General features: G+C 44.6%; 2 protein-coding genes across 2 annotated transcripts in view; one reads left to right on the top strand and one right to left on the bottom strand.

Moving 5' to 3' along the window:
- LOC136947553 (MAM domain-containing glycosylphosphatidylinositol anchor protein 2-like) overlaps positions 1-15466 on the bottom strand; it is an 80493-nt gene extending 65027 nt beyond the window's left edge. The window contains exons 1-3 of the mRNA XM_067241663.1: positions 15316-15466; positions 14376-14515; positions 7639-7813 (exon numbers count right to left, since the gene is read on the bottom strand). Of these exons, the coding sequence (XP_067097764.1) occupies positions 7639-7813; positions 14376-14515; positions 15316-15466 (466 nt within the window). The remainder of the gene's footprint in view (positions 1-7638; positions 7814-14375; positions 14516-15315) is intronic.
- Positions 15467-17194: 1728 nt separating this feature from the next.
- Positions 17195-26777, top strand: LOC136947555 (hatching enzyme 1.2-like). The gene is made up of 9 exons (XM_067241664.1): positions 17195-17330; positions 24336-24436; positions 24529-24535; positions 24938-25015; positions 25211-25357; positions 25528-25645; positions 25946-26124; positions 26374-26449; positions 26642-26777. Exons 1-9 carry the CDS (start codon positions 17195-17197, stop codon positions 26775-26777), a joined length of 978 nt encoding a protein of 325 aa, XP_067097765.1.
- The last annotated feature ends 271 nt before the right edge of the window (positions 26778-27048 follow it).

A 27048-nucleotide genomic window follows, 5' to 3' on the forward strand; every position in this document is an offset into this window, starting at 1 on the left:
CCTAACCTCACCACACAATGTGCACCCAATAAATTCAGAATTCTCATAACTTATTACATCCAAACCATTTAAGTAAATAATAACATCTACAATCTATGAATTGATGCAATTAATAGTTTTGTTGTTGTTGTCTTTACTTAAGAGATTATGTTGCATAAATAATTTGATGTACTTGAGTGTATTTGAGTTTCTACAACAGTTTCAAGTAAACCCCTTACTGGTGTTTACAGTGCACCTCACCTTAGTATCCCTGCCATCTAATTCTCTCCCAGGAGATAAGTACTTGTGTTCTCACACTGGTCCTCCTCTCAGGCCACTGTCATCAGACCTGGCTCAGTGTAATTACTGACAATTACAGCACTGAGGCAGCGTATAGTCAGTGGACCGTCGGCTAATGCTACCGCTGTTTTAGCGCTCCTGCGTCACTGTAAGTGAATTTAGAGGGCAATCACGCTGTTAACATGGCCTTGCTGAGAACATGACAGGGTGGCGGGGGATGTTATGTAGCCGCCACTAGTTTCCTCTAAAACCAGTCATAAGGCACACAGTGGATCAGGGATTACACAAGCACGAGCAGTCTCTACAATGCAAATGCTGTGAATAAGCATTCGGATTTCACTTCCTTCAATCCTAGTACAGGTATTCTAGTCAGACATCCCTGGTTGGTGGAAGCAGCAAAACCACATCCAGGAGGATGAGTTTGGAGGCGAACACAGTGTTGCCTCTGACCTAAAATGAGGTCTCTTCACAGCAGGCATCTGGCAGTTTCGGCTCGGCTGCGTTCTAACCGCCGCTAACTGAGAGTGCAGGCGGCGGCTGGGTCAGGCGTTCCGTAGAGCTGCCGCACCTCCATCTTCCTCGCTGACAGGTGTTTCTCTTTTTCAATCTCGCTTGCTTTGGGAGGGGCACACCAGTAGTGTTGATGTGTATGTGTGTGTGTTTGTGTGTGTAAAGGAGCAAGAAAGTCAGTGAGTGTGGGTGTGTGTGTGATGGCTGGATGGATGGATGGGGGGCCAGGTGCCAGACGCCCTCTGGTCTTCCTACCAGTGATGGAGATGAGGAAGTAATGATGCCCACTAGAGCAGGGAGGGGGTGTAATGAATCTCCTCTTCATCGTCTCCCAGAGACAGAGGCGTCTGCCTCTGCCCATCTCCCATCCCATTCATCTCCCTGGAAAACAGGACACAAACCAATGCACCACACCACCCACGGGCCTCCTATTAGCGTCTGGAACACAACGCCACAGACAGAAGTCCATTCAGCTGAAGGTTCTTTCTCAGTCTAAATCAAGTCAACATGCCAATATATATAAGCTCAGGGGGTTCACTAGGAATCCATTCTCAAATAATGAGTAGAGTGGTCTCGAATGTCATATGTTCTGCTGGTGTAAATTGTGATCTTTTGTAGGTCCGCGAATTCGAAATTGTACTGTCTCTTCCTTTGAGTTGAATTTCTGAAATTGCATGCATGCATCTTGAAAATAGCTCACACTGAATTTAATGTCATTCTAAATCTGGCTAACAGTAAAGATATCCCTGTACAATAGTTTTGTGCAACCACTAGCTTTTTACCTACCAGACCTTTTACCACTAAAATATGATGCTTTCTTATGCAAGATTTAAGTCTGAATTTCATGATGCACTTAATGTACTGTACAATACAGAGATACATTCACATTGTGGACTTTTGTTACGCCAGGCTAGTTTCAATATGTATACTGCAGGTTGCAACCAGATGATTCGGATTAGAATGCTCTAAAGGAAAATGTGCAACCCGCAGCAGTAATGATAGTGATTAGGAGGACCGTGTGAGGCTTCATGCCTCAGAGAGACACTGAGATTCTCCCTCCTTCCTGGTCTATAAAAGCAATAAAAGAATCATGCATCCATGGCTTGATGTTTATTTATTCATATATATACACACATACGTGTTCCTCCATGTCAACATGTATATATTGATAGCCTGGGGGTGAAATCCCTATTTTATTGAAACTGCAGCTTTGAGGCAACATTCATAGGCTGGGATTCTCGAGAGACCACTTCAAACAACAATGCATATATATCCCTGTGATTAATGTGTATTGATATAGTCATCTTTTTATGACTTGAAATCCATTTCTACAAATACAATTATGTATATATGGATAGATTTACATTTCATGGGGGAGACTTACATATGCGATTCATTCCTGCTGGACCAACAGCTATCATAACGGGCTACTTTGTGATATTGAGGGATGACAAATATTACAGGAACTGTGACATTATGAAGGAGAAATCCCTATAGGCAAAAGCTGCTTTACTAGAGTGGTTACTAATTCTATATGTCTCGTTTGTGTGGTCCGAGTGTCAGTTCTACTGCTCTGGTGAAGGCCTTTCTCCTGAGAAAGTCCTTGAAAGATTAATGAGCAGTCGTGAACCAGCTTTACCTACATTAAACAAGCCAGCAAACATTTACATAATGTACACATAATGTGCTGATTCACTCTGCCCTGATTCAAAGAAGGCTCAGATAACTCACCTGGGCCCTATGGAAGTATTTATCATGCCAGGTCATTTACATCCCAAAACACTTACAGCTACTGCACATGCATCTTAGTCTACATATATTATCAGGTTTTGAATATTTCTGGCATACTTTGCCTTTATATTTACCTCAGAACCCCAAACATTTGCGTACTATAACTGAGCACTGTTCTCTAGCACTATATATCTAGTAATAAATAATATTTAAGATTATATTTTTTTCAGCATATCAAGTTTTGTTTATATAATAAATGAGTCGCAGTGAAGCCAGTAAAGAAATGCAGAGCTCACACAATGAAGTCCTACTTTTCTGTGACATGTTATGGGCCGAAGGATAAACTGCCATGAAATCCCCACAAATATACGACTGGGGATTTGAAAATCTGATGATAACCTCTTTTCTCAATTTCACTCATAATGCATCGTATTGAGCCAGCCTCTCAAATCCCCCTTCTCCAAATGAACTCTAAAATCGATATGTTCCCAGGAGATCTCCCTTCCTCCCCCACACACACACTGTGCATTCTGCATATACACAAATATATTAGCCTTTAACAGGCTCTTGAGGGCATATAAATACTTGATGTAGATATGATTAAGTGCTCCAAGCAATAATGGCAGGGCATGTGAGTTAATATTATCTGCATAATGGCTCATTTGAATTATCCCGCATGGTGTGGCTTTGGTATCTCTAACAGACATGTCTCCAAACTGCCAGTGTTCTTTCTGCATACACATATTATGGGGAGGGAGGCATATAGGCAGGCAGGTGGCTGAGCGGTTAGGGAATCGGGCTAGTAATCAGAAGGTTGCCGGTTCGATTCTCGGCTGTGAAAATGACGTTGTGTCCTTGGGCAAGGCACTTCACCCTACTTGCCTCAGGGGAAATGACCCTGGCCTGTGCTTACTGTAAGTCTCTCTGGATAAGAGCGCCTGCTAAATTACTAAATGTAAATATTACCCAAGAATCCTTGCAGCAGGCTGGCGGTAAACGGGAAGCTAACCACAGAGGAAGAAGTCAAGCATACTTTTCTAAAGCAGTGCAGACACACACACACTAAACTAACACCATCAGGAAGGTTTGGCCTCTGCCATGAACATGAACACACGCATACACACACACACAGACACTAAACACACACACAGACTCCACACACACAGACACCATACATACACATACAGCACCTTGTCTCATTTCTCACACTGCACGTCGCGAAAGCATTGAGGAGGCATGTGCCATGGAATGTTAATCTCCTGATGAGCATGTGTGTGAATCGGGTGCCCGGCGACAGAGTGTGTTCATCCATAAACAAGTGTCTATTCTCAGCGGGCCCACTCTCTCTCTTCTCCCCAAACTGTGTTCATGTTAGTGTCTCCCGCTCTCCACAGATGGAATATGGACTATGTCACGTTCTGAATGGGGTCACTGACAATTCGGGATAATATTTTTTATAGAAGGTAGGCGTGGAATACAGGGAAGAATGTTGCTATGAATACATACAGTGATTGATCCATGAGGTAAAAAGGATGAGCTTGTGCTTGTTTAAACTTGTTTGAATCGAATGCTTGAATGCAGTTGTTGTTTTTTTATTGATACAAAGAATATCATTATTAATATAAAATGTTTTACATACAGAAAGGCAAGGATATACATCCTAAAAATAAGTTAAGATGAGTCACATCTTTATTCTTTGTTTATGCAATTGTCAGGAGATTTATAAAACTGTCACTAATTGGAGAGTGACTCATAGGGCTGGAGCAGCCTGAAGTGTTTAGCTGGCTAAAAGGTCCCTGACCCGTCTCCTGGCTCACTGAGTCAGCTTCCTGTTGATGTTTCGCTACTTCCTCTGCTTCTCCTGTATCGACTGTTCTCTATAGTGTGTCGTCTCTGAAATGCATTACGCAGGCAACAGCCAATGAACTCCTAAAGCCCCGACGAGGAGGTGCAGGACCCCCCCCCCCCCCCCCCCCCATCAGACAGTCGATAAACTCTAAGACACAGCAACGCAATGAACGAAGCAGGAATCAGATGAAAACATGGAGGGACTCCCCTGCAGATAAGAGAACCCGGACACTTAAAGCTGTACATCGATCAGAGACCGACTGAAGACTGAAGTTCCTTATTAAATTTCGAAAAGGACCCTCCCTGCAGGCCTTACTATAGACGTATAGCACACATCTTGAGACATCAGCAGATACAAAATGTGCTTAGATGGACTCCAGAGCTGTGTGGTGGTCCTTTAAATGAGTTATTGTGAAGTTGGCCATGGCTAGTATCAGCTCCTCTGGGCTGGTGGGAGACGTTATTACAAATAATGACCTTGCCTTTGTCTCTGCCTCGCTGACGTAGCTGCCTCTGTGAGAGGTGAGGAAACCAGCTGAGCAATACAGACTGAGAATGCCCCTACCTATAGAATCCTTACCTGCCTTTCCTTTTACTTCAGTTGGTATTTATATTGTCACGAGGCTTTGGTGCTTTCAAGGCTGACTTTCATTTCCTAAGCGTGTATGTACTGTACGGATAAATCCTTGGTTGTTTGGACTCAAAATTAAAAACAAGCCCCCTCTGGTTTCTGAAAGGACTAGGCTTGTGAACAAACGACAAGTCTCACAGTGAAACATCACATGCCTTTTCTGCTGCTTATCACACAAAACTCCCGCTTTCTCCCCATGAAAGATTTCCTCCTAGTAGCTTAATGGAACTGTCCTCTCCAACTCACCATGATATTTCTGGGCGTATTACTGGGTACGAACAAAGACACACAAAATCTGAAAGAGACATTCAAGTTAACACAATTTTGTGTTGTTGTGCCCCGGCATACAATTTTGATGCTAATTAAAAATCAAGGCTGCAAAGAACTAAAAATAGCAGAATCTGCAAGAGGGCCATCAATTAAATTCACCCCCAGGGGACAGCTATAACATTTCTCCATAGTACTTTTTTGCTGGATGTGCAACACAACAGCAAACTAATGAAGTGCATGCAGTACAAAGCCAGACAGGAGAGTATCAGACTAACACTTTAAATGCTCCTGCTTCTACTCTTGGTATGAATACCGCCAGCCCCATAAAGGAGCTATCTCTTTCAATGCACACGATGAACGGAGAGTGCTTATCAGATGAGAAAAATTAATCTAATTGCGTCATCCTTTTAACGAATAATATTCTCATGAATGCCAGAGATACTGAACTCTGCTCTCTAATCACACATGCTACTCGACAGGACAGACAATTTCACTTAAGTGAAATTATAACATAATTCTTTTTGACTCTCGTCATTGGTTGATAAGATCATTTTATAAAATGATGTGTCCAACCAAACATAAAGAATATTCCGTCCAGCTGTACAGTTTCCTTTCCGAACTCAGTACCTACCATAACAACTACTGACCACCACAACCCTGGAGCGGCAAGTCAACCAGCTGACTGTTCAACAGGCTCAATCACACAGAACGTCATTCAACTGCAATGACACAACTGATGGGGGTAGTTCTCTGGTTCCCATCCTCTCATCTAACCCCGGGTTCAGCAAACACACAGTCGAGGAGTCATGCAAAGTCAGGACTCCCAAGCTCTCGCTTCTCCCTCCGTTCTAACAGCAGCTCCGATCCCAAGCCCCAGCTCACGTCAGTATCGATAAACAGGTACAGAGGAAGCACGCCACACAGGCAACTGGGGAGAGCGAAGAGACCAGGAGGCAAATAGAGAGTCCTGAGAAAGACAGATAAAGAGAGGGAGAGCGAGAGAAAGACAGGTAGAAGGAGGGGGGAAGAGAAAGAGAGAAAGAAAGAGACAGAAAGGAACACAGGGAGAGAGAGGGAGAGAGAAAGATAGAGAGAGACAGAGAGAGAACTGAGAAAGATTGATAGAGATAGAAAGACAGACAGAAAGGACTGTGGCAGTACCAGAGCACCAAACTGTACTGACAAGCACTGTGTGACTGACAGGATTGAATGACAGATTGAGAAGCCTTAGATGTCAGATGAAAGCCGCTCTTTTTACTTTGGTAACCCCAGCCTAGCTTGTCTGGGATGCAAAGCAAAGGACACAGACAGACAGACAGACAGAGAGAGAGAGAGAGAGAGAGAGAGAGAGAGAGAGAGAGAGAGAGAGAGAGGAGAAGTGAGGGGAAGGGAGGAGTGGAGTAAAGAGAGGAGGAGAGGAGAGGAAAGGAAACTGTGTACTCGGTCATGGAAGGAGTAATATGCTAAATACAGGTCAAAGGTTTATCGCGCGCTGATGATGTAACTAATGGGAAAGTGTCGGTTTAAAGTGTTCACGTCACAGGGCAGTGCGTTCTCCTTTTTGGCTGGCAGCCTGTGATGCTGACCAGGCTGGGGAGCAGACAAGGCCACACAGCCTCTATTTAAACGCACCTCAATAGAGTTGCTGGAAGCGAAAATAGGTGCCCCAGACCACTGCAACAGGACTTTGCCCTTGTTTAATGGCATGGTGGAACATACAGGACAGATTTACTTAACTGCTGGCTTGCAGGAAAGCTAGGTACTGTCCACGTCCTCACAAACAAGTCTAAGAGCAAGCCAACAGTCTTAGGGGAGGTGTGTGTGTGTGTGTGTGTGCGTGTGTGTGCGTGTGTGTGTGTGTGTGTGTGTAAGGTGATGGGGTGATGGGGTGATGGGTGAAGCACTGATCGAAGTGCACTCATGTGAGTCACCAGCACTCGTCAATTCAAGGGGTGAAAGGGAGCAATCAATGACCAATCAATAAAAACAATAACAGTTTGGCCATTCTGTTTGATGAATGCCAACAAACACATCCCTTTATGGGGTCTAGGTACAATAGAAAGACGGAGTGCTTCTAGTAATGTGTATTGATACGGGATCATAATAAAAGCTTTTTAACATTATTAACATTCTTTGGAGAGGGGCAAGTATGACTTGGATGTGTCACGATAAGACAAGCTCAGCTGTCTTGTAAAACCTTACACGCATAAAGCAGAGATCTTACACGGCCAAATACACACCCTTTACGTCAACATTTTCTGGCCTTCGATTCAACCTCCACCTCATGAGCGTTAGCATCTTTATCAGGTTTTATATGTTGGGAAAGTGATAGTGTCTAATAAACTAAAGCAGTCTGGTAGGCTACTTACAGTAGACATCCACCCTGATGGACTTGATGGCGGGCGAGCCCAGACCGTTCTCGGCCTTGCAGTAGTAGCGTCCGCCCTGGTGCCTCTGGATCTTGGCGATGTTCAGCGTCTCGTTGAACACGCTCGAATCCTGAAAGCGGTCCGACACGCTTCCCGCAGTCTTGGTCCAGCGGATCTGTGGGCAGGAAACAACGCGACAGACGGCGGTTATTTCGTTTCATGTCAGGAAATAGTTGTAAAATACTTTTGTGATGTACTAGCGTGCGGTACGGTACGGTAACGCGGGATGTTTTGTTGTAAGACCCAACCCTATAATTTCAACATCACCTTTAGCTCTCCAAAAAACATATTTGCAAATAAGATTTTTTTGGAACGACTACATTTACATAACCAATGGGTACTATTGTCTTGCCTTGCAATGCTATTGGATAAATGTGGTCTTTCAAAAAAATAAATTAGCAATTAAAGAGTTAAAGGCGACGTTGTAATTTTACAACAAGGGGTCTTACAGGGTTTTAAAGCGGTTTCCCGTGGAGATAAAACCTCGCCTCACATTATATTTTTCATGCAGGAGTAAAATTGTTTCTCCTTAAAATTGTAACCACATGTAATTGTTCTAGTTAACGCAGATTCAGGCGGAGAAAAACACTTGGGCTTTTTCTTTCGCTTCCAGGAGTAAAAACATTTTCATTCGATTTCAAACCAAACTGACCCCTACTTCGCCTTCCGAGCTTCAACGCCTCTCTACAACTGATGAAACACCCTTGGCCTGCCCAACGCAGGCGGTAATGAAAGGTGAATTACTTTAGGGTTGTAATTGACTCTCCATCATGTCTCCCTTTCCTGTCCACTGGCCTCATTAGACAGCAGACAGGCGCTGTGCAGTCCTCTGCCCCTGGGTGACAAAGATAGAACCCCGGGTCCTGATTGGCTGATTCCTTTCTCATCCTAAACTTACAGATAGGCTGAATTCTTGCCTCCAGAGCTCTCTATCCAGACAGGGGGACAGAATCGCATTGGAATTCGATATCTCCACACTGGAGTGACGATAGCATCGGGGGATACTGATAGCGTTTGATTTGATGGAGATAGCATCAGATGGAATGGGAGTATCATCACACAGGAATGGACTGTGGGTTCTGGCAGAGATAGCTGTTGTATTGGATGCAGGTCTTATCCATGTTTAGCTACAACCTTGGGCTATATTTGCACAGTGGAAGTTAAAGGGTTCTGGTCAACTCTGACACGGAGGGAGACAGTAGGGGGATGTGTTTGACATAGATGGCATCTTTTTTGGGAGGCTTGAAACCGCTCAGACTACAAGACCAGACTGAGGAGGGTTCAGACACAACGCTGAATTTATTATTAGTCTGTCACAGCCCTTCTCTGGCCTCAGGGTGTTGTTAAGAGAGGTGAGGAGAAACCAACTTTCCTGACACTCTGCTCTTTTCAAACAGGAACAGTAGGTCCCAGAGTCAATCCTACTGATTCCCTTTATCGACCTCCAGATTGAGTCTAAGTGCCTATGTTTGTGTCAAACTTAAGTGCTTTAGGTGCTTGTTTTGAAGGAAAACAGAAAACGAAGGCTCACTTCCCCCTAGTTCATCAGAAGACCTTTTAAATCGCTTAAGGACAGAATCAGTTCAACTAAACAACCTCTGAAGTTAGATAAGTTACTAGAATAAATTAGATTCAAAGTTTTCGAAATCTCTACCATTTTCCTCCAGTGCTCCGGATACCCCTGCAAGTACAAAGAGAGCTGGCTTATATCGCGACCTCAGCAGAATTGAATATTCTCCCAGATTATATACTCCATTCATTTTTGGATTCCTTTTGTGTGAAGAGCTTTGAGTTTCCAGCAAAGCGTAGTATCAATAAGTGCATTGTTAGAGTGACACTAAGAAAGATATTCAAATACCCTCTGCGTTTTCAAAGAGGAAGTGCTTCTGTTTGTTTCACATGGTGGTGGAGCACATTATCTGTGTGCTTTTAACTTTCTCTGAGCCCTGGAGCCATTTTACTCTCCTATCTTCCTGTTTTGTTTCTGAGATGTCTACCTCTTCCAGAGGAAATGTGAAAGAATGCCTGATGAAAACGGTTTGACCATTTCTTATCTGGAAGGAAGGGAGTGAGGAACTAAGAGGTATGATCATGGCTATATCAAACCTATGAAAAGCTATGAAGTATGGGCTCTGACATATACTTAAGTAAAAAGTAGCCATTACTACTACAACTTGTTGGACCTCACATTATGCTATAATACGAAAAGACACTATTTGTTATTGAAAAGTCAATATTTGTTATTATTTTTTTTACCTTTAGACACTTTCCCAACCTTAATTTTTTTTTAAAATAAATAAAAACTTTTCCAAAAATATGTTTTGCTTTAAAAGGCGAAGGGAAGGCTAATTGTTATGCGTGCGGTGGCAGTTGTGATGCCGAGATCATATGCCAGAGCACGTATCTCGCATCTCCAGTAAATCTCCAACAACGCCTGCTGTGACGCCCCCTCTCCTAACTTCCGACTGGTTTCTAATTGCGAGCCATCTTTCTGCTCCGACGCCCAGGGGGTCTGCAGGTCTTGCCTGCGCTACTGGGTGTGGATAAGCATGGCAATCAAGCGTTCAGAGCCAACCGAGTTGTGTCCAAGTCAACAGACTCCACAGGTCTGAATGAATCAGACACTTCCATGAATCAAACACTCCAAGTTGCATGATGTAGTACCGTTAAAGAAATATATTCAGGTCCTACAAAATTAAAATTGCAAACAGCTACTCCAGCTGTCTTAACTAACACAATACCACACAAACAAGTTGGAAATCCACCGAGGATGCCTGCAACAAACACATTTTACGGTGTAAGAAAGGCAAATTTAGATATACGTATATTGCCAGAGCTTGACACCTAGGAAAAGTGACAACAGAATCTCTGCGTGAAATTCCCTCTTTCTAAAGATGACTCACATTCAGTAATCATAGTACAGAAGTGAATCATTCACAGATTAGCTCATCTTCCTCCCTTACTCAGCCGCGGCTATGAACGTGAGGAACCTAGCACATAGACTATACGTCTGTACCTGTTTGCCCTCCGGTCCAGAGACAGTCTCTCTGCAACCCTGCTCATCTACACCCCTGACCTTCCGAGGGCATTTCTGAACCTCACCCAGTCTGTAATTGAAACAAAGATAGGGGTGTTTGCTGAGCACTGTAGCTGGCGTCATGGTGACATGTCCTCAAACGGAGACTGTGGGCAGGCGGGCCAGAGGCCAGGCCGGGGAGAGTGGAGAGTTATGGGGATATTATACAGATGCTAATGCAACCAGTGTGAGATGGGACCAGGTGATCTCTGGTCAGAACAGATACTGTGTGTTCTACTCTGTCATGGTCAGGATCATGTTCCAATTACAAAGGTGTCCTCCTTACCATGTGATCACGTCAAGAGAGATAAAGACAGAGAAGGGATGGAGAAGGGGAGAGAGTAAGAGAGAGACAGAGGGCGAGAGAATTGATGGAAGGCCAGCCAGGTCACAAAAAAAAGAGGACGAGATTGTGAAGAGAATCCACTTGAGGGAGTGAGCCGGTCTACTAGACACCAGACTGGCCACTACTGAGATTTTAATCAACACCTCGGAACAGATGCAACATCTCTCCCCTGGAGAGTGTAGTCCCACAAGTCCTTTCCAACGACCTCTGAACCCTCTGTCACCACAGGGACTGGACCTAGCAGCGCCTGACAAGCTAAATCTCTACAGGCATCCCATAATAACAGCTTGAAAAGTGCCAGTGCCATGGGCAGCTGGGAAAAGGCCCCATATACAGTATGGTGGAGAGATGACTGATAGGGACATTTATTTCACAAAGAAGTGAAGTGTGTGTGTGTGTGTGTGTGTGCGTGTGTGTATGTGTGTGTGTGCGGGCGGGCGTGTGTGTGTGTGCGTGTTTGGCGTCTTATTATTAGAAAGAGCCTGTTTCCTGGCGGGTGGTCAGGCCGGTCATGTGACCTGCTCTGAGAAAGCTGCCGTGTGGTTGGACAGAATCCAGAGTTTCCATCAGTGGAGGAGCCTGAGGGGAGTCTGGGTAATTTAAAGAGTGCAGATATTGATAGACATGAAAAGAATTAAACGTTGGTGAAATTGCCAACAAAGTGCCTGTTTAAGCTACAAATGGCCTCTGCCATTTCGCATGCAATTGCTGGTGGTGCTATAAATACCCAAACATGTACTGTACCAGAGCAGGGCATTTTTTGATGAGCCATTGTATAGTTCAGATCAAACTTGAGAAATTATATCACGCAATAAAACGTATTTGATTAACTATAATTCGATTTTAGATTTGAGGTAAAAGAGAAAAAATAATGTGCTACGTAGTTATACAGCATCGGTCATTTATGTGAGTTACATGAGAATTCTCCACCCCTCTAATCAAGACTTCTGTCTGATTAAAAGTACAGAGCAACCTTTGCACTGAGTAATTGCTTACTCGATCTCAGATATTCTCTTGGAAGAAGGAAGAGTTCAAACAAATTAGAAGGAGGGTGAAGTCACAGAACTTTGCCAAGAGGAGATGGACAAAAAACAAAGACTATGAACTTTGAGAATTTTTTTTAATTCAAATGAAAAGTTCAGTCATATTTCTTTTCTACTTAAAAGTCTGTTCTTGATGAGGTTCAACACTAGTTTCTATCAACCTCACAAATTAAGACTCAGGTCTACCTTAACACCCTCCTCCACCTCTCCCCCACCCCCCACCCCCATCCCTCCCCACCCCTCCAACGAGAACCTCCACAGCTCTCCACCTCTGCCCAATCCCGCCTCACCCCTTCCAGCACCAGCAGTGACAAAACTGATCCATCCCTAAACCCACAGAGACCCAAACTCCTCTGAGTCTTCCAGGGGATGGGAGAGGGAGCCATAATGACTCAATTTCAAAGGAAATCCTGCTTCTCCTGCTACACAGCAATGTAAGCCCTTTGATCTCCTCCTCTCCCTCTCACTCGCTTCTTTCCTCAAATTCTAATTAAGCAGAAAGACACAAAAGTCGGGAGTCAGAGCCCTGAGCGGTGCCTGGAAATGAATGGCATGGTGGGAGTGTATCGCTAATTTAAGAGGCCTCACCTTTTCAATTGAAATATAAAAATCAATAGCCTTGCCGCATCAGCTCTCAGAAAGGAAGTGTACAAACTAATAGGCTGTGTATCGATCAAAAGGCAAATTAAATATTAATTAATGTAAATGGAAACTATCCTGTCCCATGATACTGCCGCGTTCCGTTTAATTTGTCTAATCAAGCAAATTGGCTTTGACGTTGGACAAATGTTCCAAAGGTTATGGTGTGCACTTCCCACTGATTGATACCACGGACAAATGTGATTGTTAACTGGTTTGTACCAGTCTTGACATGCGGGAGTCAGGTGGCTGAGTGGTGAGGGAATCGGGCTAGTAATCCGAAGGTTGCCAGTTCGATTCCCGGTCATGCAAACTGACGTTGTGTCCTTGGGCAAGGCACTTCACCCTACTTGCCTCGGGGGAATGTCCCTGTACTTACTGTAAGTCGCTCTGGATAAGAGCGTCTGCTAAATGACTAAATGTAAGCAGCCTGTGTCAAGACATCTCATAACTACTACTGCGTGTCTCTGGTCTGCTGTTCTCTACAGAGAAGCCCTACTGTGTCATTCTGGAGAATAGGGGATGGAAGCAAGTCAAGGGCCAATCAAAACCTTTTTTCCTCTCAGAGCATTTTAATTGGTTCAAACAAGAGACCTAAATTAAATGGAGAGCTTAGGAGAAATCTCCTTGCTGGGTTGTTCGGTCACTATCTTCTCCCTGGTGGATTCATAAACCTAGAGCGTTTTCTCATTGGCTCTTTTTCCTTTGGCAGGACACATTGGCTGCTTTGTGTTCACAGTCTCATTAGCACTGCCAGCTTTAATTGGGTGTGCTCAAGCCTTCGGCGAGAGCACAACCTTTGTTCTCTCACATATATATTTATTATTGTTTATTTTTGCCCCCCTAAAACTCAATCAATATTTGGCCTACATAGACAACCTAGGTGTCAAAAGTTTCGTCTTGGTAGCGATTGAGTTGCTTCTATTGGGATTTACGTTCCGTTGCATGGTTTAGGCTCAAGTTACGTTTTTGTGGCGAAAAGTGAAGCTAACGGTGGCTAATTTGCTAACCACAGTCACTGACGTTACTAACGTCACTACGTCACTAACGTCACGAAAACCCCTCTAGTTATGAATATGCAGGTGTACAATGCAATATGGACCGTCAATAATTGACGGATTAAAGTTTTAAGCCGGGTTGGTGGGAAGGTGTGTGGAGTGCCGCACACCTTCCCAAGTTAACAGGTTAATTCCTAAAGCTAGTGACCCTCTCCAGTTCTCGAAGTGGACGCTGTACTAAGACGACATTTACATTTAGATATTTAGCAGACGCTTTTATCCAGAGCAATTTACAGTAAGTACAGGGACATCTCCCCGAAGCAAGTAGGGTGAAGTGCCTTGCTCAAGGACACAACGTCATTTGGGAATCGAACTGGCAACCTTCAGATTACTAGCCCGACTCCCTCACCGCTCAGCCATCTGACTCCCATTTAGGATATCTTCCTTATCAGTATAGCTATAGCTGGCGATGCGGATGGGTATAGCACAGGGGTAGAGCAGATAAAAAGGTTTGCCGGTAAAAAAAAAAAAAAAACGAACATGTTGTTATTGTTAGTGGTTCTTAGCGGTTTCACCTGAGGCCGTGGGTGTCCGGTGACCAGGCAGGTGAGCTCCAGGGTCTCCCCCTCCCGGATGGTGTACACCCTCTCCGTGTGGCGTTCCTCCTCCACATTACAGGCGTGGCCAGAGTGCACGATACGAACAGTAGGGGGCGCTGTGGAGAAGACGAGGTAAAAGTGAGTGAGTTTCAAAACATTAGTATTAGTTTTTTTGTACAATGTTTCTCACACACAATGTCACAAAGTGGTTTCGCATGATTTTGGCCCCGACGACAGCACATTTGTAGAAGTAAGCTCACAGTCGATGCAGTCTTTGAGGGGAAAAAAAACTGCCTCTCAGCTGAGATTTCCCGACACACTTTAGTACGGGAGCTAACATTGCCTACGTTATAAATGGACTTTAAAGAAGGCGATATCGTGCGAAATGATGCGGTCCCTCATTTGTCATCTGCCTGGTGCATGATCATCGGCCATCATCGACCCTTCCCCCTGATTCACAAGAGGTGAATCCCAATCGATCCTGATGCCATCAGCTGAGACTCTGACAGGTTATCAGTCAGGGCCGAGCAGCAGCACTGCTAAGGAAAGCCAGGTGCTTTTCCTTCATCGATTTCTGCCATCCTGATGCAACGGTCGCCCTGAGTGCACCAATGACCCACTGCCGGCTGACACGACAGACTAACGCTCTCTCCAAGGTCACAGTTTATCCCCTGCAGACATGAGCCGCCCGCCACCTTGAGGAGGAACAAGGTGAACATGAGATTCATGTGTGATGGGTCCACAGTCGGTGGCGTTGGGGTTCACTTTAAAGGTGGAGACTGAGGTGAGATCATGGAGAGAACTGCACGACATGAATCCCTCCAACGTGATCTCTCTCATGTTTCCTACTCTGCTGAGCCACGTTGAACTTTTCACTCCAAACCGCTTCCAGATGTCCGCCACACCTCCTAACTACCGTGCAGGTGTGTGCTGTATTTCTGCTCTGCTCCACTGACCCTGTTGATGGTTATGAGAACTGAAGCTCCCACAGTCAACCCTTGTGTAGAGGATAAAGGCTCAAGGGCAAACCAGGAGATGAGGGGTCGGCTCAGGTTAAAGTCCCTCATTCCCTCTCATGCAATCAGGTAGTAGCAGTAGGCGAGCCTGAGGATGTGTGAGGCCTACTCGGATGTAAGTATAGACTTGTATATAATCAATTAGAGGTGACGTGGCAATTCAAGATGAATTTTTGGGTAGAATGAATGGTAGAATGGGAAAACAGTACTGTGTTTTGACAGACCCATGTCTTATATCCCCAGCAGTATATCTATACCTATCCATCCATCCTGGGAGTCTAATAAGCACAGAAACAGCCCTGCTCCAGGGTGCTCTGGGAGTCTCAGCCCCAGTGCATCCTCACCACACGCCTTAACCACTTGTCCTTGTCCTTTCTCTCCATCTCTCTCTCTCCCTCCATCTCTCTCCCTCCATCTCTCTCTATCCGTCTCTCTCCATCTCTCTCCCCCCCTCCCCCTCTCTCTCTCTCTCTCTCTCTCTCTCTCTCTCTCTCTCTCTCTCTCTCTCTCTATCTCACTCTCACTCTCACTCTCTCACGCTCTCTCTCTCTCACTCTCACTCCCCCATTGTCTCATTCAGTCAGTCTCCCTCAGCTTGTTAGCTTAATGCCCTTTAGTGAGTTTGCAACCAGGCTAAATGCTACGCAGATTGATTAAGACTGAGATGGATGCTAGCACGGTAATGCTAACTGCTTGTCCCCAAGGACTGGGCCTCGTTGTGGCTCTCTCCATTAGGAGCTGGATCCACTAGTGGAGTCTAATTCCAGGAGGGGATGTGGAGAATTGAATGCCAGGCTGGGCATTAGCTTGGGACCTGCGCACAAGGCTTCCACTTAAAACAAAGGCTAAGACTAAGACCCTGGGGCACACAAAACATGGTGCTAATGTAATTTACTTCAATAAGCCAGCATCTCAACAACATGCTATCAGTCCGCCACACCGCACACTAAACCGGAGAAACGGCAGTAATTAATTACCTAGTTTGCACAAATTCACATACAAATGCTCACACGCACAAACGCTTGCAGGCACACGCTTGCTAACATGTTGGTTTAGAGCAAACAGTGTTTACATAAGGCATGCACAGCTTCTCTCTACTGTAAGAAGGAACAGTGACAGTGAGAACTGCTGTATTGTTTGCATGTTAAGCTTATTGTTCAGGGAGTCAGGTGGCTGAGCGGTTAGGGAATCGGGTTAGTAAACAGAAGTTTGCCGGTTCGATTCCCCACTGTGCAAAAAATGACGTTGTGTCTGGGCAAGGCACTTCACCCTACTTGCCTCGGGGGAATGTCCCTGTACTTACTGTACGTCACTCTGGATAAGAGCGTCTGCTAAATGACTAAATGTAATGTGAATTATTAAGAAGTGCTTCCTGTAATAGTTTGTAATGTCCTGCTACATGTACTAAACACTGTTTCAATCACTGAACGCCTGAACCACAGTTACCAATGCTACACTTCTCAATATTCACTTCACTTCCTATAACAAGTCCCTCATCACACGTTTGGTCCATCCAAAATGATTTTCCATCCCATAATCTCCGTAAACAGGACGGCCACTTCCCCCATTAATGCATGGGGGGCGAGAGGTCATGCGAAGCGATGTCAGAAGCGATGGTTGACGGTGAAAACAGACCGTGGGTATCGATTAATTAGTGAAACGGCATAAACCCTAACGGGTTCATTATCCCCTCAACCGGGTCCTGCAGCTGCTGGATGGGCTCTGAGACCCGCAGCTCCACCACACGTTTTACAACCCCTCCTCACCTCTCACGTACGGATGGCCTCCACAGCCACTGTACCACCAGGGTCGAGGGAACAATCAGCAAACAAAACCCTGGACCTCCCTGCCTGGGAGCTGAACGAGGCCTGTCCCCGGGCGCGTTTCAAGCCCGCCGAGGGCCACCTGCCTCTGGGTTTGATCTGTCAAAGACAAGGGCCCAGGTGGAGGGCTGGTCTTGACCTGATAGTGCCAGGTCAATTGCTCGTAAAGGGCTGTAGTCATAGAGGCTGTGTCTAATAGATTACTTGTTTGCGACCGCTCAAGCATGCTATATGAGTAACCATGCCTCCCCCCATGCAGTGACACGTGGATAACTCGTATGGACGGCAGGTCATGGCTTACTCATTCCGTGCGTCGTTCAGATTGACGCTATACAGTAGAGTGTAGGACACTGGCCTCTCGTTGAAGGTTATGCATCTGTAGAATACTATGATTGGAATGGTGCAAACGATGCAAGCTTGAGAGCGCGTCACTGAGGTTGTGTAGGGGTTGACAGCTTGTAGCTGTGTTGCTAACTTACGTTAGGCTGGGTCTGTCGCTGCAGTGTCCACCCCCCCCCCCCCCCCCCCCCCCGCCCGCCCCTTCTTCTCTCAGCTGTGACGGTGATGGTGGGCTGGAGGCTAAGAGCAGACAGTCCCAGATGTGTCTCTGTTGTCTCCTCCGACAATAACATCACTTCCCTCGCTGCAGCAACAAACTGTGTGTGAGTGTGTGTGCGTGTGTGTGTTTGTGTGTAACAGAGTGCGTGTGTGAGCATGCATAATACATTTGATTGAACAAGCGCGTGTGTGTGTTTGTATATGTGCATGAGCACTGGGGTGTGTGTGTGTGTGTGTGTGTGTGAGTTTGGCATGTGTGAGTTGTGTGTCTGTTGTGTGTGTGCGTACTGGGGTCTACCACATGTGTGAATGTATGTTGAACAGACAGTTCCCAGGGGAGTGCCTGGCCCTCCCTGCTGAGGCTGACTGAGACAGCTTCATTCACTGCCGCCAATGGAGATTACATTGGATTTGGCTAAAAGCGGCCCTGTCACCATGGTCCTGGACTGCCAGAGTGGCAGAGGGGGTTTTTTGGCACTGGGAGAAACTCTCAATTTGACACACAAATGAATGTGAAAAAGCTGAAACAGCTGGGGCTGGTTGCTGCATAGCTTAATGTCCCCAGACCAACCCCCAGGACCATTAGCCATGTTCTGCTCGTTTTCTGGCTGCGTTGTGCTTCTCAGCATGTGAGGAGGAGATAGAGAGGGGGAGAAAGAGGTGGAAAGAGGGAAAGAGAAAGAGAGGGAGAGAAAGACATTGTGAGATGATGAGAGAGAAATGTTACATGAGCACAATGTGCCATTTAAAAACAGAATGAATTGCCGCTCTTTGTTTCTGCTCTCCCAAACAAACCCATTCTCAGTCTGGACTTCTGGACCACCACAGTGGACTTTCACCGGGAGAGAACTATGGGAGAGAGTCTATAAGAGAACTATGGGAGAGAGTCTATAAGAGAACTATGGGAGAGAGTCTATAAGAGAACTATGGGAGAGATTCTATAGCAGCGAACAACGGGAGCATAAAGAGCATCGTTAAGTTCCTCATTTCGGCATTAAGATCTACCACAATCACAAAAGGGGACAGACTTTACAAATGGACGACAAGGGAGTTGGAGTTGTCTCACCCCGCAGCTATATTCAAACTCAGGCAGCGGGAGTCAGGTGGCTGAGTGGTGAGGGAGTCGGACTAGTAATCCGAAGGTTGCCAGTTCGATTCCCGGTCATGCCAACTGATGTTGTGTCCTTGGGCAAGGCACTTCACCCTACTTGCCTCGGGGGAATGTCCCTGCCCCAACTATGCACCTGACATAACTGCTGAAAGAGTTTAAAAGGTGTGTAGCTATAACTATAACACATGGCCTAGGTATGGGTTGCCGGTTCAGCACATGCATACCTCATCACAATACCGTGATCACAGCACTGGTTCTCAGAATATATCGATTAAACCCGTTAATGCACTCGCATGCACTCCCCTCCCTAAACTGTTATTGTAAATGAGCCCTCTGTATAGATTGCACAATCAGCATAGAGCATCTATCACACAAAGTGTGGGACAGTTACCCACACAGGCAAAGCAGAACACAAGCCTTCACACAGCTCTGCTAATTACACCTCCAGCATAGCAGGGCCACCTGATGGCTTTAAAGATGCAGAATGAAGAGGACTGTCATTACAAATCTACAGGACCCCCTCGCTCATTACTCTTTCATGACACGAGTCTTTCATGTTTAATTGAGGCTTGATGTCTGAACTGTGCATTTCAGTTTGCCTAGTTCCACACGATGAGTCAGGAATTATGTTTCAGTTTCATTCCTGGCCACAATATCATTGGAAACACACACACACACACATACACACACACACACACACACTCACACTGAAATGAGGGCAGGGAGAAGCACTGAAATGAGAGGAGGTGGAGGGAGAAGGAGAGGGAGGGGTTAGTGGTACAGGACATCTCTAGAGAAGGAAGGTGAGGGAGAGGCAGGGGTCATTGGTCCTCTGGTGACTCACTGAGAGAGGTAAGGTGAAGGAAAGTGAGGACTGGAGCTGTCGAAGAAGCTGCTGTTCTCATTGGTCTGTAGTGCAAGGGTCAGGGGTCATGAAGACAGATTATCACTGAGTTGTGTCTTAGCAATGGCGCCTCCAATTGAGCAGGTTGTGCTGACTTAGGGGCATCCTTTCCGTAACCTTGTACATACTATAGATACATATAAGCATTCAAATAGACACATATGCAACTGCTGCTACATGCTCTGTAGAGATCCTAGGGCAGAGCAGCTTGTTTGGAGAGAAGACAGAGTAGCACTGTGTAAGTAGCTGTCCATGGTCCTGACACTACCCTAGGGCAGACAGGATCTGCAGTTCACGCTCAGCCAATGCAGTCTGGTATGATGCAGGATAGCATGATCTTCGGCGTATTTCCCCGTGCTGGACGAACGTTAGTAGGCTATACGCGTGTAAATGCTAGCAGAAGTGGTTTCGATATGTCTTTAACGAGCTGAATGAGGTGTGAGAACAACCGGATCTGAAGCATAGTCTGAACGCTGTATGGGTCACTGTTCACCGCAATGGCAATCAGCAATAAACTTTTAGACGGATTTCTTCGTCAGTTGAATGCAACCCCCAATATTAGTTGGATTTTTTTAGTGGTTAAAGGAGCTAAACTACGTCTGCGCAATATTTAAACAAACTAAAATGAAAGTCAAAAACAACGAAGGTCCGATTGTTTTGACCAAACAGATGTTCGACCTCAAACCGTATAGCGAAAGTAAACACGGTGTTCCGCCAAGCGCGCCGTCATCTTTCGCCAGACCAGATGAGTCACATCTTCACTAACCAGCTGGCTCTCAGAGTACCACACCTGAACAAGAAAAAATCCCACAAATGTTCAACAGTGGGAACATGTGAGAAAATGCTGATGCCTGTGACACAAACGCGCACCAAGATATTTACGAGCCGAAGCTTACAAGTTTGTACGAGCTCATCATAGAAAACAGCTACCCGACCTTGTCTCTTTCCACTTCATTAGTCAACTCCGAAATTGAAAAGGTTTGTGTATACATGAGCGCGCTACGTCGTCATCATTCTTATAACGCTATCACATTGTTATGCGATCGTAAAATGCAACAACAGCCATTGTCAGTGTGTTTTATGTGTATCCTTGGTTTAGTGCACACAGTCTTCTTTCAGTCAAGACAAGTTTATGTTCCCATAATAAGAGAATAAAGTTATAGATGTTCAGGAGTCAAGGGTGGTAAATCTATACCTCTTATCTTCAGTTACCTTTGTTAAGGCTCTGTTAAGTGAAGCTAATACCTTTGTACACCTCTCGGGAAACTCAATTAAACTGATGTACACTACACAGAAACCACACACACACACACCAAACACACACCATACACACACACATACACACCACCCACACACATAAACACCAAACAAACAACCCACACATACACACACACATGAACACAGTATCGCAGTGCTCCAGCTGACTAAGCCACTAAGGGGTTTCTCTATCCCATCTACCAGGTCTTTCGTATGTGATGCCACATTGGCATGGCAACCCTGTTGTGTCGGCTTGATTTCCCTAAACAACACTAATCAGACATCTGTAGAGGCGGATAAAGCCCAGATTGGCTGCATCCAAACAGCTCTACTGAATAGTGATAGGCTGAAACCAGCCAGTATTCGGGTGATTGGCTACTGTCAGCCAGAAGCTCTCTTCATGGTTGGCTACTGCAAGCCAGAATGGGCTCACGAAGGATGGAGTATCTGGCAACCCTCAGAAGATTTTGAGTAGCCGGCCAAGAAACTCTCCGATGATTGGCTGCTGTGACCCTGGAGCAAACAGATCGTCCTATCAATGCCCATGGTGCAGGCAGGCTGATGGGGTTGCCTGCTGGCAGGCTTATCCAAGGCTATCCATAACCCTTCCAGAGGGGTTTGTGAATGTGTGTGTGTATGTTCTATCCATAACCCTTCCAGAGGTGTGTGTGTGTGAATGTGATGTGTGTATGTTCTATCCATAACCCTTCCAGAGGTGTGTGTGTGTGAATGTGATGTGTGTATGTGTGTGTGTTCTGTCCAAAACACTTTCACTGGGGAGTTGTACAGCTAAGCCCTGCCAGCGGCCCCTAAAACCTCATTATTCTAACCCAGGAAGGAATAGCTTTGGAGTTCTCTCACCAAGCTATGCTCCTGGACATGGTTGGCACGGGGAATCTAATACCAGGAACATGGAGAGATGGAAATGACCTACTTGCCTTGGTAAAGCAATCATTCCTGGAGGGATAGAATGTAGAAAGTCTTACATTAGCATTACTCAGGCCAGAAATGTATTATTGTGTCAAATTAAAGAATGCACGCAATCCTCAATCGTGATCAATGATCGGTTTAAATTATTAATCTTTCTGGTTAAATTTGACAATGTGCAGGATACATTGCCATAACATTTCACACTCAATGGACCACTTAAACTGAATCTCAGATATCGGCTTTCAGACAATAATATTTACCAAATGAACTGCATAAGATGGTAGTTTAATCGATAGCATTACTTTTATATTGCTACAGTACATACTTTGTATCATTTACAATTCATGGGCTCTTACAAGTGTTGTCATTCATGGCAATTACAAGTGTTCAAATCCAATGGTTTTTTTTCCTTGTTTGTTTGTTAGCTAATTAGCACTAACAGTGTGTACCCTCCAAGATTGACTGTCACCACTACAGCAGCATATTGTTGGTAAAGCTACACACTCCATTTTGTTGGGGCAGGATAAATATTTGACTTGCTTTTTCACAACTGGATGTAGCAAGCTAACTCTCTTTCTCATTCCTTCAGAGTACTCATGACTTCCCATGGCGCACAACACTGTTGCCCGCTAACCAAGGCAGAGCTACCAGTAGACCAAGACAACATTCCCATGGTCCTCAGACTGCATTTGGCTTAGATGGAGGTTAAACCAAACCGGAGGCTTCCAATCCACCCCTACAACACACTGTAATTCATTTATTTGCACCTTGCATGACATTTCAGAACAAATTCGTTTGTTTGATTAACAACTTTGCTGAATTGACAGAGTGGAAGGTGGTGTCTGGGTTGGATGTGATCGTGCTGTGGTAGGAGGCTGTAGCAATGAGAACAAACCCTCAGGGCGAATGCAGCCTATTAACAGCACAATCCTGGACACCCTTTCTGGCTCTCTGCCATTCAACACCACTACAGTGATTCTAAATGTTAAGCACATTGTCTAATAGTCCATTAGGTAAATTGATATTGCTCATTGACTGTTGTCCTTAGCTTGCCGGCTCAACATAAGACACAAAGATGGAGACATAGTTAACAGAATAATAGAAGGAGAAGGCTACTAGTAACTGGGTGGTTTTCTCTGTCCAATCTGCCTGCACTTAATAAAGCACCATGTAACTAAACCAGTTCTATCAACTAAAGCTAAATAATGCGAATCAACAGCAACATGTTCTCAGAAGAAAGCAGAACTCTAAGACTTTTTCTTCTACAGACAACTGTCTCTCTTTTGTTGACCACAGTCATTTAGAGACGAGCTCAAACCTTGTTTGTGGCCAAACGTACACAGTGGGCATGACTCAATAAGATTCGGTTCCTCTGGAAGACATTTGTCATAAAGCACAGAAGAAGGGATGCACCATACATCTCCGAGCCTTATTCCTGCAGTGTGCTGACTCTAAAACTCCAACTGGATTACCTGTGCACCCAGGCGAGTTATCCGATTGTGACACACACGCATACCAGTGCGTAAACACACACACTTGCACACAGACACACACACACATAAGAGTGAAATGCACAAATGTACACAAAAGGCACAACACCACAGTGTTCAATCCATCATGAAAGTCCACATTAATATGATTTACAACAGACAGTCCCATTATCATGACTGGTGTGATGAAATCTCATTTTTAAGCTGTTGGCCTTGACTTGGGACAAACCTTGTTACTAACGGTTTTATTGTGTTGTGAATAGAAAAAACATCCGTCTTCCACCTGTAAATATTATATTGGATCCTTGTGATTTACTGGTCAGAAATCAAATAAATCTGAATATCCAAGGGGAAAAAATGAAGAGCTCAACAGAGAGATGTTTTACTGTTTTAACTGTTTTTTCCCCCTTTTTTTTTCTTCATTATAGACTCTGCAGAATATGCAGGTATGTATACAACAGTATTTAATTCCAGCCACCATCATCACTGTTTGTTTGTTGGCTAAATAGTGTTTACAGGAGTTAACGGCAGCCCAGTTATTGAGCAGGAAGGAAGTTGTAAATGTACCTTCTGAGCCCTGGTCAGATACTCCCTCACCTTCCCAGCAGTAAAGCTGCAGGCAAAGCAGTCTGACCCTTAAGTAAATATACACACTGTAATACGACCAACGTGGATTAAATGTTTGTAGAAGTAGTAGGTGCTACTGAAAAATACTCCCTTCATTAGCTTTTCTATGAGTACAAGGATTGACTGCTGTCTAATCCCCCGTATGGACCACCCCGTGGCTCAGCAGTATATTAACTCAGCCCAGCCCAGTGGGTGGACAAATTATATTCTGCAATCACAGACAAGGAACCATTCGTGGATCCCACAATGATGGACAACAGAAAAACTGCGATGCTTCTACTGCTGGTTTCGCTGGGCCTTTCACAGGACCTTCCTGCCGAGGTAAGACATGAATCCTCCCTGGGTAAGATCAAGCGACCTATGCTGTTCTTGCATGGTGCCTTCCTAACCTGTTCTTTCTTTGTTCTCTCTAGAAGAAAAGTGAGTGTTCCATGGGTTGTTGTGTGTCTGTTTCCTGCCTTGCAAACTGGATGATCACTGAACTCTCAAGACCCAGGCCCGAAAAACGATAAGCATGACTGTGTATTGATTTCCACACATAAACAGAATAATTGGGAAAATATGAAATTACTTTCAATTTTCTCTGCATTCCTTGTTTGAGTTGAACAAAATTGTAAGTTATCTCTCAACTCTTGGAAAGAAATTATTACAGTCATTCATAAATTAAGTTAAAGACTTAGTCTTTTTCAAGACCAACAGGATCCAGGACCAGATTGTTGAGGACCAGATTGTTGATGATGTCTCATCAACAATGAGAGCAGGACTGACATTGCATCTCTGATGTAAAAAAACATGCAGACTTTGTTCCATTTTACTCCTTAGATCCACATGAAGTCCACATAGAGGCTCATAAATTCCAACCAAAGAAATCCAACCATACCATTCTACAGATTAACAAAGGTACGTTTTTGGGAAGATTTGAGACATTTATAAATCTATCTTTAAGATAAGGCGTTTTTACTCGTTTAAACTTAAATGTATGCCCACTTCCAGTTTGTCAGAAGTGGTGTCAACAGTTATAAATTATCTTTAGTGTCATATTGTCTCTGACTGGAGAATGTTCTAGACCTTTCTGTGTTCTCTGTTTCTTCCCAGACACTAATGAGTTTCTTCTGGAGGGAGACATTGCTATCCCGAAAACCAGGAATGCTATAAAATGCACTGGAAACGCTTTCAGTTGTCTCTGGAAAAAGAGTCCAAATGGGAAGGTGGAGGTGCCCTACATAATAGACAGTCTCTATTGTACGTGAACATATTCAGTCTTTGGTATAGCAGGCAGTTAACAAATGATCAAACAATGATTAAAAAACAATTATAATACTAATTAGTTAATTGTTAATACAATTTTTGTCTGTGTGTGTTAGTTTAAAGCACTGTTGTCTCTCTCTCTTGGCTCTTATACACCCTCACAGCACAGGTTGAGAAAAACTACATAGAATATTCTATGAAGGACTTTGCCTCCCAAACCTGCGTCCGTTTCGTCCCGCGTCAGCAGCAGTCGGCGTACCTCAACATCGTACCCAAAAATGGGTGAGCAGCGAGCCCATGGCTTCCACGTCCACAACCTCAATTTTTCGGCAAATCATTCACATGTACGAAAACTATTACTGTAGCCTACGTATTGAAATTTTGGACCAGGAGAGCTTACGAGTAAACATATGACACAATGTGTTTCATTTGAAGCATTAATAGTTTATTTTCAGTAGTAATGAATCACATCCATGACACCAAGACTGGTGAGCGTCACAGTGTGGTAATCGGTCGTGCCATTGGATGTTAAGGCAATGCAGCCAATGAGAGCCCTCCGTCATACTGTATGTCTTCTCTCAGGTGTTTCTCTGGCGTAGGGTGTTACGGGGACAAACAGACTGTGTCTCTGTCCAAAGCTGGCTGCCTTCAGAAAGGCATCATCCAACATGAGCTGATTCACTCTCTGGGCTTCTTCCACGAGCACACCAGGAGTGACCGGGATAATTACGTCAGGATCGACTGGGACAATGTGAACAGCCGTGAGGATTCAGCTAACATGTATACTCTATGTACTGTGTGATGACGTGTTTTTACATTTCTGGTGATTTGTATCCTTGTTCACCAAAACATACACTAAGTTTATTTTGATGTGAGACTGGTAATGTGAACTGCCACCTGGTCTGACAGAACAGAAACTATTTCAGGTCTTGACATGAGAACCGTCAACCAATTAATAAGTGTAGGATTCTTTTAGCGAGCTTTCTCTAACATATTCTTTGCCTTGACAGCTTCGGATTTTGTAAAGGAAGACACTAACAACTTGAATACTCCTTATGACTACTCCTCCATCATGCACTACGGCAAGTAAGGGAAAGAAAGCACACACACACTGTAGATTTCATGTTCGCCATTTCGTATGTTTTCTTTACCTTTACATTTGATTCATTTAGCAGACACTTTCATCCGAAGCAACGAATAAACAGTGTTCACGCTGTACACATACCAATAGTGCTATAGTGCAGCACCATCTTCAGTCAGATGTTTCTCTTTCTCCAGGTACGCCTTTGCAGCAGACATGAGCAAACCAACAATCACACCCATCCCCAATGCCAATGTCCAGATTGGCCAGAGAGTTGCCATGTCTGCAATTGACGTTCAGAGGATCAACAAGCTCTACAATTGCTGTAAGTAGTCAGGCCAACGGTTTACACTAACCGTCATGTAACTATATAGCCGTACCTATAGTATCTATATGTTGTTACGTGGGAACTGCAGAGTTCTGAAACTCTGATGAATTTAAGGGATTTTCCTTGCATTTTTACTTAACTTTAAACACAAGCAAAGTTTGATGTGTGTCTTTTTTTCTCTACAGAAGAAGATACTTCGTGGAGATTGGTTGATGGACGATGACATGAATTTTCAAATTGTGTTTTGAGGTGTCATTGCTGTACTCTTATTGTTTG

This window comes from Osmerus mordax, chromosome 8 (assembly GCF_038355195.1).
Source record: "Osmerus mordax isolate fOsmMor3 chromosome 8, fOsmMor3.pri, whole genome shotgun sequence".
NCBI lineage: Eukaryota > Metazoa > Chordata > Actinopteri > Osmeriformes > Osmeridae > Osmerus > Osmerus mordax.

Coding starts and splice junctions, on each gene's coding strand:
- LOC136947555 (XM_067241664.1), top strand. CDS start 17,195: ATGGCCTCCACAGCCACTGTACCACCAGGGTCGAGGGAACAATCAGCA. Junction 26,125..26,373: donor CTGGGACAATGTGAACAGCC/GTGAGGATTCAG, acceptor TTGCCTTGACAG/CTTCGGATTTTGTAAAGGAA. Junction 26,450..26,641: donor TCCATCATGCACTACGGCAA/GTAAGGGAAAGA, acceptor CTCTTTCTCCAG/GTACGCCTTTGCAGCAGACA.